A 14,826-nucleotide genomic window follows, 5' to 3' on the forward strand; every position below is an offset into this window, starting at 1 on the left:
ACTGGGAACAAAGATGACTGGTATACGAACTATGATCAATGCTGACTGGTATATGTACTGGGAACAAAGGTGACTGGTACATAAACTGGGGACAAAGGAGATTGGTACATATACTGGGGACAAAGGAGACTGGTACATATACTGGTAACAAAGGAGACTGGGACATATACTGGGAACAAAGGAGATTGGTACATATACTGGGGACAAAGGAGACTGGTACATATACAGGGAACAAAGGAGACAGGTATATATACTGGGAACAAAGGTGACTGGTATATGTTCTGGGACCAAAGGTGACTGGTACATATACTGGGAACAAAGGAGACTGGTATATGTACTAGGAACAAAGATGACTGGTATACGAACTATGATCAATGCTGACTGGTATATGTACTGGGAACAAAGGTGACTGGTATATGTACTGGGAACAAAGGTGTCTGGTACATATACTGGGAACAAAGGTAACTGGTACATATACACGGAACAAAGGTAACTGGTACATATACTGGGAACAAAGGAGACTGGTACATATACAGGGAACAAAGGAGACTGGTACATGTACTGGGAACAAAGGAGACTGGTACATATACTGGGAACAAAGGAGATTGGTACATATACTGGGAACAAAGGTGGCTGGTACATATACTGGGAACAAAGGTGACTGGTACATATACTGGGAACAAAGGAGACTGGTACATATACNATGTGTGAATCGGGTAGATTCATGTACAGAAATTGTATGCGAGATTATTATATAATTACAGTATAGGCTTTCTTGATATGTGTACATGTTTATACAGAGATAGAAGACTGTTTGGTAAGATTTGTTTATGATTTGTTGTAGCATTTCACCGCTTCATGTCCATGTGGGGTCTGTACCAGACAACGTTAACTGCTTTTGTCATCTGTACCAGATACATGTTGACTTTCGGAGTAAATGGACAAATTGGTGACACTATCTGCGATTGTGGTTCATATGTCAATCGTGCGACAGAATATAAACAGTGAATCAAATGCAAATTCAAAACTCCATACGTTTAGCTTCATGCTAAATACATGTGTAGTTCTGATTTTATTTTATAAATGTTTCAATTTTTAGATAAAATTATTATGTTTTGAAGAGTACAGTTTCTGTTTTGTTCTTGTGAACTACAGTCTGTAACCACTGGTAACCAAACCTGGACCACTTCGTTCTGGTTTCAACTTATACAAAACATATTCTAATTATATTCTAAGCCAATAGTTCCAAAATTATGGTATTTGAAATGTCTTCCGTCTAATAATGACAATGAAAGAGAAGTGTCAATATAAAATTGTATTTGTTAAAAAGTCAGCACACACATACAATACTACAAACAGGTGGTATACATGTGCATTTCGTAAATCATTTCAGTTGGTGTTTACATATCAACACCAAAATGAAATTGACAGATTTCCATCATCCTTTGATATTTACAATATAATGCAAATTCGTTAGTTTTTAAAACACTTATATTTAAAAGTACAACAATCATATTTTTGTTTTAGCATACGATACAAGAGAAAAGGAACACTATAAGTGTTGGAAACAGGAAACGATAATCTTCTTCTGTATAAAAATAAGTTTATTTCTCCGATGTTTTCCCCTTCAACACAATTCTTTATAGTAAATGTTTTGACTTTTTTGTGAGAATTTATCATAATTAATATCCATTTAGATCGAGCACTTTTATTTCACCAATAACAACTATTTTCTATGGTAGCTGTGAAAACAAAACAATTTAATTGGAGACGTCTAAATTCATCAATGCGTTTTGTCAAGATTGAGAAAAGAAAAATAAACTAATACATAAAAAATACGTTTCTAGATATGATTAAATGTGTTTTCCTTATCTTAACTCAACATTCAAAACCATATTACTCATGTTGATTCTGCATATATACTAATGAATAGGAAAGTGAAACACTCGTCATAGTATTGTTATATAGTTAACCAAACAATACAAAATATTATCTAGGTCAGTCACTGTATCCTATCAATATGATGGTACGACTACACCTCGGTTGCTGATTTCCCTTTCCACAGTAATACGTGTTATATAACTGTACAAAAGCCTAGATTATCCGATTTATTTATGTGACAATACACAAAACCTGAGCATTTTGCTTAAGTAATAAAAATAAGCATAAACTGTTCCACTTCTCACTTCAACATCTAACGTTTCTGGCGAATTCGCCATATTCTGGTCTTTAGTCACTGTATGTTAACACTGAATCTGGCAAGTATGCAGTTAATTACACCGCGACCTACAAAAATATACGATATTTATAATATATCATATTGTAAGATTAAAATAAGCATTACAGGCATATCTCAAATTATATTGCAAAACTGATAATATTTATTTCATTTTCAGGTTATGTTAACAAGAGTCATAGATGGCCTGTAGCACTCAACTGGATTGTTCTAAAAAACTATCATAGATGACTTTGAAGTCAAGTTAATGATTTATATGATCCAATCCGCGGTAGACTATATTCTGTTTTATATCCCTTTCTCGCACACGCTTCAATGTGATACAACAAAATACAATAGAGATGAAATGCACTGCCATACCCAGGTTTCGTTATTTAAGGCCTCTTTAATATAGTTCGAAATTAAAATATTTTGACCTATGTGACATTTAAAAATTACCACCATAACCTAAATGAGAAAACACCTGTCAATTATCATCTAAGACAAGATAAGGAAACAGGTTGGAAATTCGAATTTGTCGTTACTACTTTTTACACAATAGAGGATGTACATAAAACCCCTAAGCTTATTGATTTAAAACTTTATTAACATTTGGAATGCTTTTCACTTATAATGAATGTTCGACCCTGACCATCGCTTAGATAAAATATCATAACATAGAATATATTCCTTGCTGTTCTACATACCCTATCCAAGTATCATGACTCTAAACCGTGCGGTTCTTTACAGGAATGTTGTTTGATTATTGAAACACGTCTGCAGCCTCATTTACAGGGGGAACATTTTCAACAGAGGATCCTTTCTATAGCTTCTGATCATTCATCATATCTCTTAGTAGTTCAGTTCTAAATAAGAACCTGTTTAGAAAGACAGTTAATAGACGGACGGATGGACGCAGAGAACGGACATTATACAATACCGTAACTCACAGACACTAAATGTCATTTGAGCTAAATCGGTGTAATTTAACATGATTGAGTAAAGTATCAAGTATGTATGGTCTTGTTTTCTGTTTGAAAAGTCGTATTAATTGTAAACGAATTTACCATACAACCTGATTTAGTTATATAGTTACAGAACTTTTTCCTGTAAACATGCAATATTTTGACCTTCTGGATCAGGTATTTTACAACAGTATCTTACAACAAAATATTATACTTGTCAATCGCTTTACTTTTATAAACCCCATCGAATATAAGTCTTACACTCATAAACAGAAACATAGGTGCATAGGTATATGATAACTACTGTTATATTTTGATTATGACGACACAATTATTACACTAAATCTCGATGCTTTAGGCATTTGATAATTTTATATCAGGCGAGAACATTTGAAAACTAATGGGCTACAATCTTTATGCGATTCTAACCAGCAAATCAAGTTACCATAGAAACCATGTATTTCAGTATGGACATCTGGATTTGTTTTTATCTTTGCCTTACTTTGTTAGGAACCCTTCAGTCGCATGCTCTGCATTTCGTCTAATAGAACGAGACAAAATAAAGAAAACAATTATTTACCAAAACCACTGAAATATGATCAGGAATGATTGTGTTTGATACGCAACATAAATGTGTAGAGTTATATTTATATATTGACTAAAGGCGTTTTAAGTCAATGTCCGCAAGGGAGAGGGAAAATTGATACAGGAAAAGGAGTTCCGAATGATCGTGCTAACCTCCTCCGAGCTGCCTTAACGTTACGGGGAGAAGGGAATGTGTTGCATTTAATTTAATTTGAGTATATTCATAATGTTTGAATCCCTGTCTAATAAAAAGTAGATTTTTTTTCTATTTTATTACCATATCCGCTGTGCCTGCATGGAAGTGCGATTTTTTTTCAATTTTTCTTTTCCATTTTTTTTACGTTTTTTGTCCTTTATCACTCTTAACAAATCGTCAGTCTTTAAAGTCTATATACAAGTTCATATACACTCACGTATAAGTAAATGTATTGAGTTTCTTTCACAAGTATCGGTATAATAGATAGGCCTATACACGTGTTAATAAATGTGTTGAGTTTCCTATACAAGAATCAGTATTTTAGACATTTGTTCATACACATAGGTAAACGCTAATGCGCTAAGGTTCTGTCACAGACTTGGGTGGGTATCCGCGTACGTTACAAAATCGCACATCGCCACCATGACCACCATGGCCATTCCCCTGTCTCCTCCTCGTCCCCAACACAATATGCCATGGCGGTCGAGTACCAGTCCATTTTGCACAGTTTCATTGCCTTCACAATCCTGATAACGGTTGCCTGGTCCCGGGAAGTGTTGATCCAAAGCTTGATCAGCGTCTCCACCCTACGTTTAACACTGGGCTGATCCACTTCGCACTTCTCTATGTCATGGACAGAGAGCCCAAGCTCCAGAAACAGGTTGAAGTAGTCCTTGTCTATGTTGTCTACAATGCTCCCTATTTCACTGACGAGTAGTGGTCTCTTCAGTCTATCCTCGTTAGATTCCATGTCATCTGCAATAATATACAACACACTTTTAAGTTTCCTTGGGATATACTTCAAATGAGTCTAGAAGTTTAAACACGGAAACATCCTTTCACAAACTGCAATTAGTGTAGTGCTACTATACTCACGTATCATTATATCTTTATCATTCTCTGCATATTATCTGGAGTGGTATACTGTTATTCGTATTTACATAGAACGACATATTTCCTTTCAGTCTAATAACCTGCATTTTATATACTATTGAGTGTAACAAGTCCCACAAGTTCATTCGTCTACACTTTTTTTTATTCATTATTACCTAGAATGACACATTCCAAACCAGTCTCTACGGACTCGCCGAGAGAGTCCGTAGCAATGTCGACCTTCGACATGGCCATTGCGATGTTACGAAACGTTTGATTCGGGTAGGCGTATGTCCACTTCAGAAACATCCTGGTTATCTGCGTGACAACTACTAGACTCCTTGTCTGGTGCTCTATGTTTGAGATCTCTGGTAGGGACAGGCCGAGCGCGATGAACAGTTGCTCACATTCGGACGCCTTGATTATGTACGACAGACGACCAAGCTCTTGGGGTGTCGGTCTTCTGTCAAGACAGGTTGCCTCTGGTGCAAAAAAGACACTATTATTAATACTGTATTTTCCTCTTTTTAAATGTGTTTCTCGGAATAACATATCCAATCCCATCTACCATTAGCTATACAAGAATTGAAAATGTCGTCTATGCATCATTAGTTGCCTAGTAAATTCAGTATGTAAATTTTACAAAAAGATCAGTGTTTATAGAGAAAATCATTGCATTGCTTTGTATAACTAAGCGTTTAAAAACATATACTTGCCGTCACTGGATCCTAATCCATGTAAATGTACGGTAAACTGTAAAATAAAAGGTATCAAACAGTCACTATCATGCAACACCATATGTCTTGCATGTGCAGTCGTAATATGTAAGAGGCCATATTTACACTCAAATATTGTTGGTGATTCTAATATTATATTGTGGGATTTCTACCTTTTCATGAGTTACTACTTTGCTACAGAAAACAAGTTTTACCTTTGTTATGCCCCAAAACAACAGGTCTGATTTCTTCAGTCGGTGTTTTCCTCGACATCCCCCTCCTTTACATGACATGCCTCCTTCTGCGTGAATGACACTGTAGAGCTCTACAGGAGTGTCGTACGGACTGAGATGGAAGTTACAGTGCAGTTTGTGTGTGAACTGAAAGTGTTGCTGGCTACTCATCTGCAAAGTGTCCTTTAAAATCCGCTCCAGAGTGGTTCTAACAAGCTGCCCAGAGTTTGGAGGAAGTTTGGATTCGGAAGGACTGAACAATGTTACTGCAATAGTAGACCGCTCCCAGTGCATCGACAAGATCATCCTGCAAAGATCGTTCACCTCGAAACAGCCAAATCCCCTGTAAAGACAGGTTGTATCTTCTGTCGTCAGCAGATTTCTCCTGAGATCGTCTTCTATGTGTGTTGCTGATAGTGATGCTGATCTGTAAGTCTTCATGATTGTGGCAAAGACTCTGTGGAAAAGCTCTTCCGGTACAAAGACATCACGGAATATAAGACATAGGGTTTTTGAGACAGCAAGATTATTCAGCTCGAGATTATTGACGCCTGTGATCATACCATCGGTGTTTTGTAGCTCCATAAGTTTGCTGGGAATGGAATACGTCTCACTGAAACGTGCATTTCCTGTACTGGATTCCGAAATCAGTATCCGTACCATCAGTCCAAACTTTTCCATCAGAGCCAGGAGAATTGGCTTATGGGGCAGGAACTCCTTATTTTTTTCTATGCTGAGTAGTGCATCTATCAGCTTCAGAGTCAACTCGCCTTTTGTCTTGTACAGCTCTAAGTCCCTCGACAGCACGATGTTGTCTTTTGGAAGAAACATATCGTCTGTAATCAGGAGGCTGAAGCAGTCAGCAAGCCACTGGGGGTCGTTGATGACGTGATCAAATTCCCGGAAATATATCACAGACCGCGTGCAATGGAGGTACCTAGACAGAAGTTTTATCATGATTAGGAAACTCATATTACAGCAGAAAGGTTTAGTTTAGATAATATGATTTAACGTCCTATTAACAGAATATGTTCATTGTTGTCACTAAAAACACACGACTGAGCTCTTCCTGTAATAAGCAATATCAAATTTTCATAAGACACTCTAGTTATATGAAGGAAGCTCTCACGCTGAAAACATACTAACATTTTTTCCGAAAAATCCTCCGAAACAAATCTGTGTTAAACAGTGAATACTGAACACTACTTTCATGAAAACACCATTTAATCATTTAAAGTTATAATTTTACAATATTTCAAAAATGTTAAGTATTTATCCATGTAACACAAGTGTATATAATACTCACTCTAGGGCCAGTACGATCTCAGCAACATCCGCCAGTGGGGCTATGGACGTTTCGTTCATTTCAATCACCTTCGCCAATGTCAGTATCTTAGTCCCCCTTTCTCTTGCTTTTAGTAAATCCATCTCGAGCTTTAACCATCTGGTAGGAAGTTTTCTCCCCCATTGATCCTGGTGTTCGGCTAATTCTATGATAGTTCCTCGTAATTGTTTCAGATTTGCATCATCATTGCGGGAAGTTGATGGCAGACGTGGATTCTGGACTTCTGTCCTAGGAACATGAAGCGATGACAGCTGGGCTGGTTCCGTACCTTGGCTATTATCGAGTGTACAGAACCTGACAAACTTGTGTGATGAAAGTTCGGGAAATTTGGAAATGCTTGACTGTATAGCTTGTACCTGTCCTTCATAGTCCTGATATGATAATTAAAAGATGACATGATGTTTAAACTGTTTCACTATTCATGAGTTATCAATGATATATACTATGCCAAAATCCAATTTCGTTTAGAATTTAAGATATATAAATAGAGTTGCGTGACCACACAACGCACCAAAAATACCGTGCACACACCGTGCATACATCGTTCACACACCGTCCGCTCATCGTCCACACAAAGTGCGCACAACTGGGCGATTTAACAATCGTTCGCCCCGTTGTGCGCCTCTCTCCACACAACTGTGCGATTCGGTACAATTTGTTGATCAACCTTACGGAATGAAAATAAAACGGAAGGTTCGTATGCAATAATGTACACTGTGCATATTACTGTATTTGTCATCACAATACTTTAGTAATTTAGATTATGTACAATCTTACAATGCGTGTAACACAGTAAACAGTGACCGTTAGACTGTCAAGAATAGTCTTGGCTCCTAGCTAGGTAACAGAACAGGTAATTCGGAATGAGATAATATTGCTTTCAGAATGAGATAGGATCAACTTTATTTAAAGACGGCTAGTCGATAAAATACAATAAAACATAAGCTCTAATCAGACTCAAGACCTACATAACAATTAGGGGAGACCGGGTTAAGTTTGTCTTTGCCTGTGGCACAAATATAAATAAATAAGTCATGAAGCAGATAAATGCAACGGACATCTCCGGTTATTTTTCATCCTCTTGAAAATAACCGATTTAGGCCGATGGAGTGTGATGTGTTTGGGCGTCATAGCTTCATTTCAGTTTGTATTATATTTTATGTAATGGACTTTTATTCACTGAGAATGTATATTAGTTTTTATCTAAATAAAAGAGTAATTAAACATGAAGATTGTTTTCACTATATGAAGATGTCCATGTAAGACTTGAAACACAATTGTCTTTGCTTCAAAGATACACTTCCGGTTTCCCCACTGGACGTCTACTTTCGGTCGAAAACGAAAAGAATTAAGGGCAACGTGTAGCAAGGGGAAGCAACTCTGTTTACGCACACATGTGTTACTATTCGGCGCCCGAGAGCTTCGCTCTTATTAATAAATTGACCCAAATTATCACAGATAACAGTCCAGAAAGTGATCGGGACTACCCCTACGTAACAAGCTCTCTACAAAAAGCAAGTATGTTAGTGATGATAACACATAACATAACAGTGATTGTCTCGTGCTTTCCGCGACTATACATAGACGTTGGAATAAGGGGAAAATGTGTAATACGACCACTGGAAGGTTTTATCACTTATCACTCACCGTGGAGATCCTCCTCAATTCATCAAGGAAGGTGCCGACAAATATCAGTGGAGGTTCATGTTCCTTTAGCTTCGGTGCATTCAATTCAACTGACGAAAATGTGCCAATCATTCGAATCCATTTTTTTAGTCTGTCTGGATTCAGAAACATTTAATGTTGAATTAAAATACGATTATCAAAGAAATTGCATCGGAGGAGAAATATTTATGATATATTCTTTGTATCATTTTCGTAGATATTACCCGTAATTCCTGCGACTTCAAACGTTGATGCGCCCCTACCACCACGTTAAAGTTCAAATATGTCAGTTTGTTAGTATGACAGTAATTTTTTTAACTTCGGTCTTAATGTATATGTCGAACTACGGACAGATGATGGATTACGGTTACCTTTGGAAGTCTGCTAATTTGACAACATTACTAATGTTTTTCTATGTGAGTATTATAACAACTATGAGGTAACCCACTGGTTGATTTAACTTTAAAACTTCTTATGCTTTTCTAAACCACTTGGAATGGAACAAAAAAAATGTTGTAGTGAATTTGTTCACCTTTTCTTTTTCTGGACGAACATTTGAGGCTTATACGTTTTCGACGTATTTTTCAACCCTACAACGTTTCTTATCGTGATGCATTTCGTGGTTAACATTTTTGCTTGTGGCCACGACGTTATTTTGGTATCGTATTCTTTAACGTCACTTCCGCATCGATCACCGGTTCTATTCATCGACAACAAGTGCTCATTTGGGCAATGGCTACAATAAGTCTAAATCGTAGAGTTCATTATAATGTTCTATCGCGACAACAAGTCAAGTTGTGATGCTTTTATCATAAAATTACATCCTTATCTGCATTTATAGTGTTTTTCTATATCATTATCGATTGTCGCAATAAACATATCCTTCTATTGTTTCTCTGGTTTGTCTTTGGAAGCAATCGCATCACCTTACTATCTACGATGTTTAGTCTTGGTACATATGTCGCAGATTATTTTAATTTTTGAATTTGCTAAACCAATTGAATTTTTACACATGGCATCGATCATGATTCAAACGGTTTATGGCCGGTTCTCAAATAATATTATGTTACTTGAGACCCTTCATAAAAACGTTTGAATTTGAAAAAGGTAAATGTCAGTTCTTTCCTTTTGGTTTAGATGTAACGCCGCTTAGTGTCGCTTATCACATTTGACTTGTAAAGCATATCCGGAAATATCGATTCTGCTTTACTGAAATCGACTTAACAACAATATGCGGTTTTAATTAAAATCAGATTAAATTCAGTAAATGCAAAATAGGCAACAGGAGCCAATTATCGAGGACCCAGATTCGCATTCAAAATATATTTTCTTAGATTTAAGAAGTTGACATTGCTAATACTAACGGTGTTCTGTACATTTTTTTTAATTTGGCTCGAATGTTTCTGATAATCGAACATAAATATATATATATAAATAGGGGAAAATGATATATCAATGTATGTGAAAACTTACCAGTTTCCAATTTGTCTTTGAGAAAATCTGTCAGTCTAAAGACTAGCAGGTATACGCCATGTGACGAAATAAACACATTGTGCGATGCCTGAAACGACGAGTGTCCACCCATATCCCACAGAGATAGGAGAACCCCATCCATGTTGGCATGCTGTGAAGCCTCTTGCACTGCATTGCATTCCTCGAAATGCTTTTCATACAGGTCATATGTTTGTGATGACGTCATTGATAAATCTGTTGCGCTCTCTCGAAATCCTAATTTAGTGTACAAAAACATTTAGGAACAAGGCTTTCAAAATAGCTCATTTGATTGATTGATATATATGCTAATTGTATTGACTTTATAAACTGTATATATATGTACGGTAAAGCTCTTTAGCGTTGCTTATTCTAGCTAGATAGAGTGCTATATCAGATGTTGAATATTTATTATTCAATTATTCTAACTTATATAAATATAACTTGCTTCAGCGATTTACTAACCATATATAATGTAACATTTCCAATATGCGTATCGGTTACCTTTACATGCAAAAGATATTTATATTCGTTGTTGTTTTCACACTATATGATCCTGAGAATGAGCATCTCTAAGAATTTGAAGTACAATTACTGATGTCCGTGTTATCAGAATCATATCATGGATGAAAAACATCTCTGAAAAGTACAGTAAAATACCTGTCTCCAAACCAGCTTTTTTGTTTGCTTGTGCTTTCTTCATCGTTTTGCCTAGACGGATTTCCAATATTTCGCTGGCCGATTTATCATCGTTTTGTATCCACTCGTTAGATTTCTCGTCCACGGAGAACCAATTTGGATGTAAAACAGCTCCCACAGTTGGTTCGCGAATGTCGAGGTCGACATTTTTCCTTTGTAGACGTTGACATGCCGTCGTCTTTCCTGCGCCCTCTCGGCCGGTAAAAACAACGCGTACATGTCGATAAATTTCCACGTCTCCTTTAAACATCTCCATATATTTTTCAAAGTATCTTGGTTCTGAAAGGACGAAAAAAATAAGGCACCATATCGTCATAACACAAGGACAGAGTGCAAACACTTTACTGTTATGAAATTGCTAACCAACGTACAACGAACGTGTTTCTTGCACCTCTCGTAGCACTAGTCATGATGATTCCTGTTAAATCTACTAAAGTATGTCTGTTACTAGTGACCTAACACAAAACATGTTTGTCACTAGTGATCTAGGACAAAGCATGTTTGTCACTAGTGATCTAAGACAAAACATGTCTGTCACTAGTAACCTAAGACATAGAGAACAAAGTATGTCTGTCACTAGTGATCTAGGACAAAGTATGTTTGTCCCTAATGATCTAAGACAAAACATGTCTGTCACTAGTAACCTAAGACATAGAGAACAAAGCATGTCTGTCACTAGAGACCTAAGACAAAGTATGTCTGTCACTAGTGATCTAGGACAAAGCATGTTTGTCACTAGTGATCTAAGACAAAACATGTCTGTCACTAGTAACCTTAGACATAGAAAACAAAGCATGTCTGTCACTTGTAACCTCAGACAAAGCATGTCTGTCACTAATGATCTAGGACAAAGCATTTCTGTCACTAGTGACCAAAGACACATATAACACATAATTAATCACGGTTAACATCCAGGTGGAAATCAGGTCTTGATGACGACTGTAAAATGCCGACATACTAGGATGAGGTGTTCCAGGTCGAATGCTCTGACTAAGTAGCATTGCACATGTATGTATTGCAGATAGGGTAGTTCTACCTATTTTCCATATACCTTAAACTTAAGTATAGATAGACCTGTTTAAAACCTTTACAACATTATATACATAAAATGTGTGGACGATAATTCCCTTCAAAAAATATGTGTTTATCTAGAAATGGAAAACACATTACAAATTGGTCAGTAGACTCCATGTTCAATGTGTCTGGTACATTGTACGTACAGTGAACTTTCCAGGATGAAATTAATTAGGTAGCTCAGGTAGTGAAAAACAAATGTACCGATACACCGAACGGTATGCAATGATAACACATTGATATTAACATTTGTACATTTAAAGATAAAAAAAGTAAACGGTTTTACCGTCGACAATATGCAATCGACGTCCATTGAGACATATGGAAATATATTAAACATAAAGTTTCCATGAAATTGTCTCGTAAGGAGAAAATATATTTCACAGATATTATGATATCTTAATCTATAATATTACAACATTTTTATCTTCTGGATATCGAGAAAAAATACATATACTGCAAGGTTAAACAAAAAAGAAATGCTTTGAAATTTTATGTTACCAGCCCATTACAGTGTTACATATCATGAACATAATTAACGTATTTCAGTTGATATTGGAGTGTTACGAAATAATCTGGATACAATGGAAATAGTTCTGGTTGATCAAAACAAAAGTTCTCCGATGATCCTCCGACAGTATGTACAGTTATTATCAACTGAGAGATAGGGTATATTTTTATTACTGATTCTGTTATAAAGGAAAAAGATGATGTTACAGATATATTATTTTTCTACCTCTCATATTTCAATACAAACATCATTTGTAGGTAGAGAAGAAATAAAAACTTAATTGTGATATTTGTTTCTCTATTTTGCGTGATTATGCGTTAATGGTTGAAAAAAACGAACTTATAAATTAATCTTATTATAATAGTAGATCAACTATATAATAACTCAAAAGTATAAATTTTCGACATATCAACCAAATATTGATGTTTAACGAATAAATACGAATTTGGTAGCATCGGTGCCCGACAAGGAATGTAATAAACAACGCTGTAATACAGATTACCGTATCTATCAAGCACGTTTGAAATATAACATCAGATTTCACATGAAAAGAGAACTAATTAATCAATTTAATCCTTTAACAGAATGCAATGACTGTCCACTGAGAGGTTTGAAAGATTCAGGTGAGTTATGTCTTAATTTCTTAATCTATCTTAAATACACACGTAATACATTTTACAACTTACATCTTAGATGATCAAAAGAAAAAGGTAGAGGCAATATGAATCTTTGTTTAATATATATGTATTGTTCGTAAGTTGTATGATTTAAACAGGAAACTAAATAATCAGTTGATACTAATATCTTATTTTCTTAATAAACCCTAGACCTAGATGCTTTGTATTTGAAAATCGATCATTGCAATACAGCCGACTAAAAAGATTATGCAAAAATAATCGTCACAATTTCGAAAATTATAATCGTCCTCTTTTTACCAATTTTCCCACCAAACGACCGAGAGTATTTGTAATCTTAGATCTTCATTTGTTTTTTTTGTCTACTGACAAATTATTTACATAATGTCCAAATATGTATTGTTTCACACATGCCATACCGCAATATTTATTTATTAAAGAGGGCACTTTTTGTTAAAACCTATTAATATGAAAATCTTAATGACTAATGTCGAAACTCTATTTTTAATGGAATTAAATACAATTTTACAATAACTATGTAAACATTTTATCTAGAAGATTTATGACATCAACAAGCTGTGTTTATTAATTCAAATAAGATTTTAACAACAGTTAAAACAAAAAGTGTTTAAGTTGCGTACAACTTGTTTAAATGTTACTCTAACAGAAGAAAACAAATCCATATTTTAACATGTTTGTCGTAATGACATCTGTCCAAATGCTATTCTAGGTGAATTTGTAATGTCTATCGTGACGTTAAAAATGTGTTTGTTTAGGATGCAATAACTTGTATAATTAAGAGATATATGACACGAACCTAAAGTGTATGAATAAAAACACGTATTAGTGTATAGGTGACGGATCAGTGATTGTTGATTAAAACAAAACTAATGCTTACCTCCTATTGTTAGATCCAACCAGACAAAGAAAGGAGAAAACAAAACATAAAAATAAATGAACATCATCAGGAATTCAGCAAGGTATTATCCGTCGAATAAATACATGTACTTATTGGATAAAGCATATACGTTTAAACAAAAGAAGAAACTTCATCTTAAAATGTTTTAACCTGATTTTCTTAAAATCCAATTGTAAGCAAATTAGTAATGTATATCGTGATGTTAAAGTTGTGTATGTCTGGTATGCAATTACTTGTGTACTAAACAAAAAAAAGAAACGCACAATTAAATTATGCAATCAATAGCCTATGATATTTTGGGAAATTTGTACAAAATTTTATATCAGTATGAAGGGACAAGTCTACTCTTTACAATAATGTAGAAGAAAAGTCTGTGTAACGTCACTCGTGTCATCAGTAGTTACTCAAAGTGGGATACCCGCGAAAAACAAAATGACACTTCAGTACCTGGTGTGGGCACCTTTTGCACGAATCCCTGCACTGATTCTCCTATGCATTGAAGTCATGAGAACATTTATTCGCCTTAAGGGAATGGTGTTCCATTCTTGTGTTAATGCTGCGATCAACTGGGCGCGGTTAGTTGGGGGTTTTGACGTTTCCTAATACGCCTGTCCAGCTCATCCCACAGATGCTCAATGGGAGACATGTCGGGGCTATATGGGGGCCATTCCAGAGGCTGAACGTTGTTTGAAAATCACGACAGA

At 35.6% G+C, this 14,826-nt stretch overlaps 1 protein-coding gene across 1 annotated transcript; it reads right to left on the bottom strand.

Annotated features, from left to right (window-relative positions):
* Window positions 1-1,300: 1,300 nt before the first annotated feature.
* LOC110458239 lies at window positions 1,301-14,428 on the bottom strand. Its single transcript, XM_021509851.1, has 9 exons — window positions 14,102-14,428; window positions 10,945-11,262; window positions 10,267-10,521; window positions 8,776-8,909; window positions 7,090-7,499; window positions 5,766-6,720; window positions 5,551-5,587; window positions 5,011-5,316; window positions 1,301-4,717 (listed from the first exon to the last, which is right to left on the bottom strand). Exons 1-9 carry the CDS (start codon window positions 14,166-14,168, stop codon window positions 4,362-4,364), a joined length of 2,838 nt encoding a protein of 945 aa, XP_021365526.1. The 5' UTR covers window positions 14,169-14,428; the 3' UTR covers window positions 1,301-4,361.
* Window positions 14,429-14,826: the final 398 nt, after the last annotated feature.

Source organism: Mizuhopecten yessoensis, unplaced genomic scaffold (assembly GCF_002113885.1).
Source record: "Mizuhopecten yessoensis strain PY_sf001 unplaced genomic scaffold, ASM211388v2 scaffold9503, whole genome shotgun sequence".
Taxonomy (NCBI): Eukaryota; Metazoa; Mollusca; class Bivalvia; order Pectinida; family Pectinidae; genus Mizuhopecten; species Mizuhopecten yessoensis.

Excerpts from the sequence above, each read along its gene's own strand:
- LOC110458239 (XM_021509851.1), bottom strand. The coding sequence starts at position 14,168 with ATGATGTTCATTTATTTTTATGTTTTGTTTTCTCCTTTCTTTGTCTGG. Across the intron at positions 8,910-10,266 it reads CAAAGACAAATTGGAAACTG|ACAGACTAAAAAAATGGATT; the intron begins GTAAGTTTTCAC and ends TTCTGAATCCAG. Across the intron at positions 7,500-8,775 it reads AATTGAGGAGGATCTCCACG|GACTATGAAGGACAGGTACA; the intron begins GTGAGTGATAAG and ends TTATCATATCAG.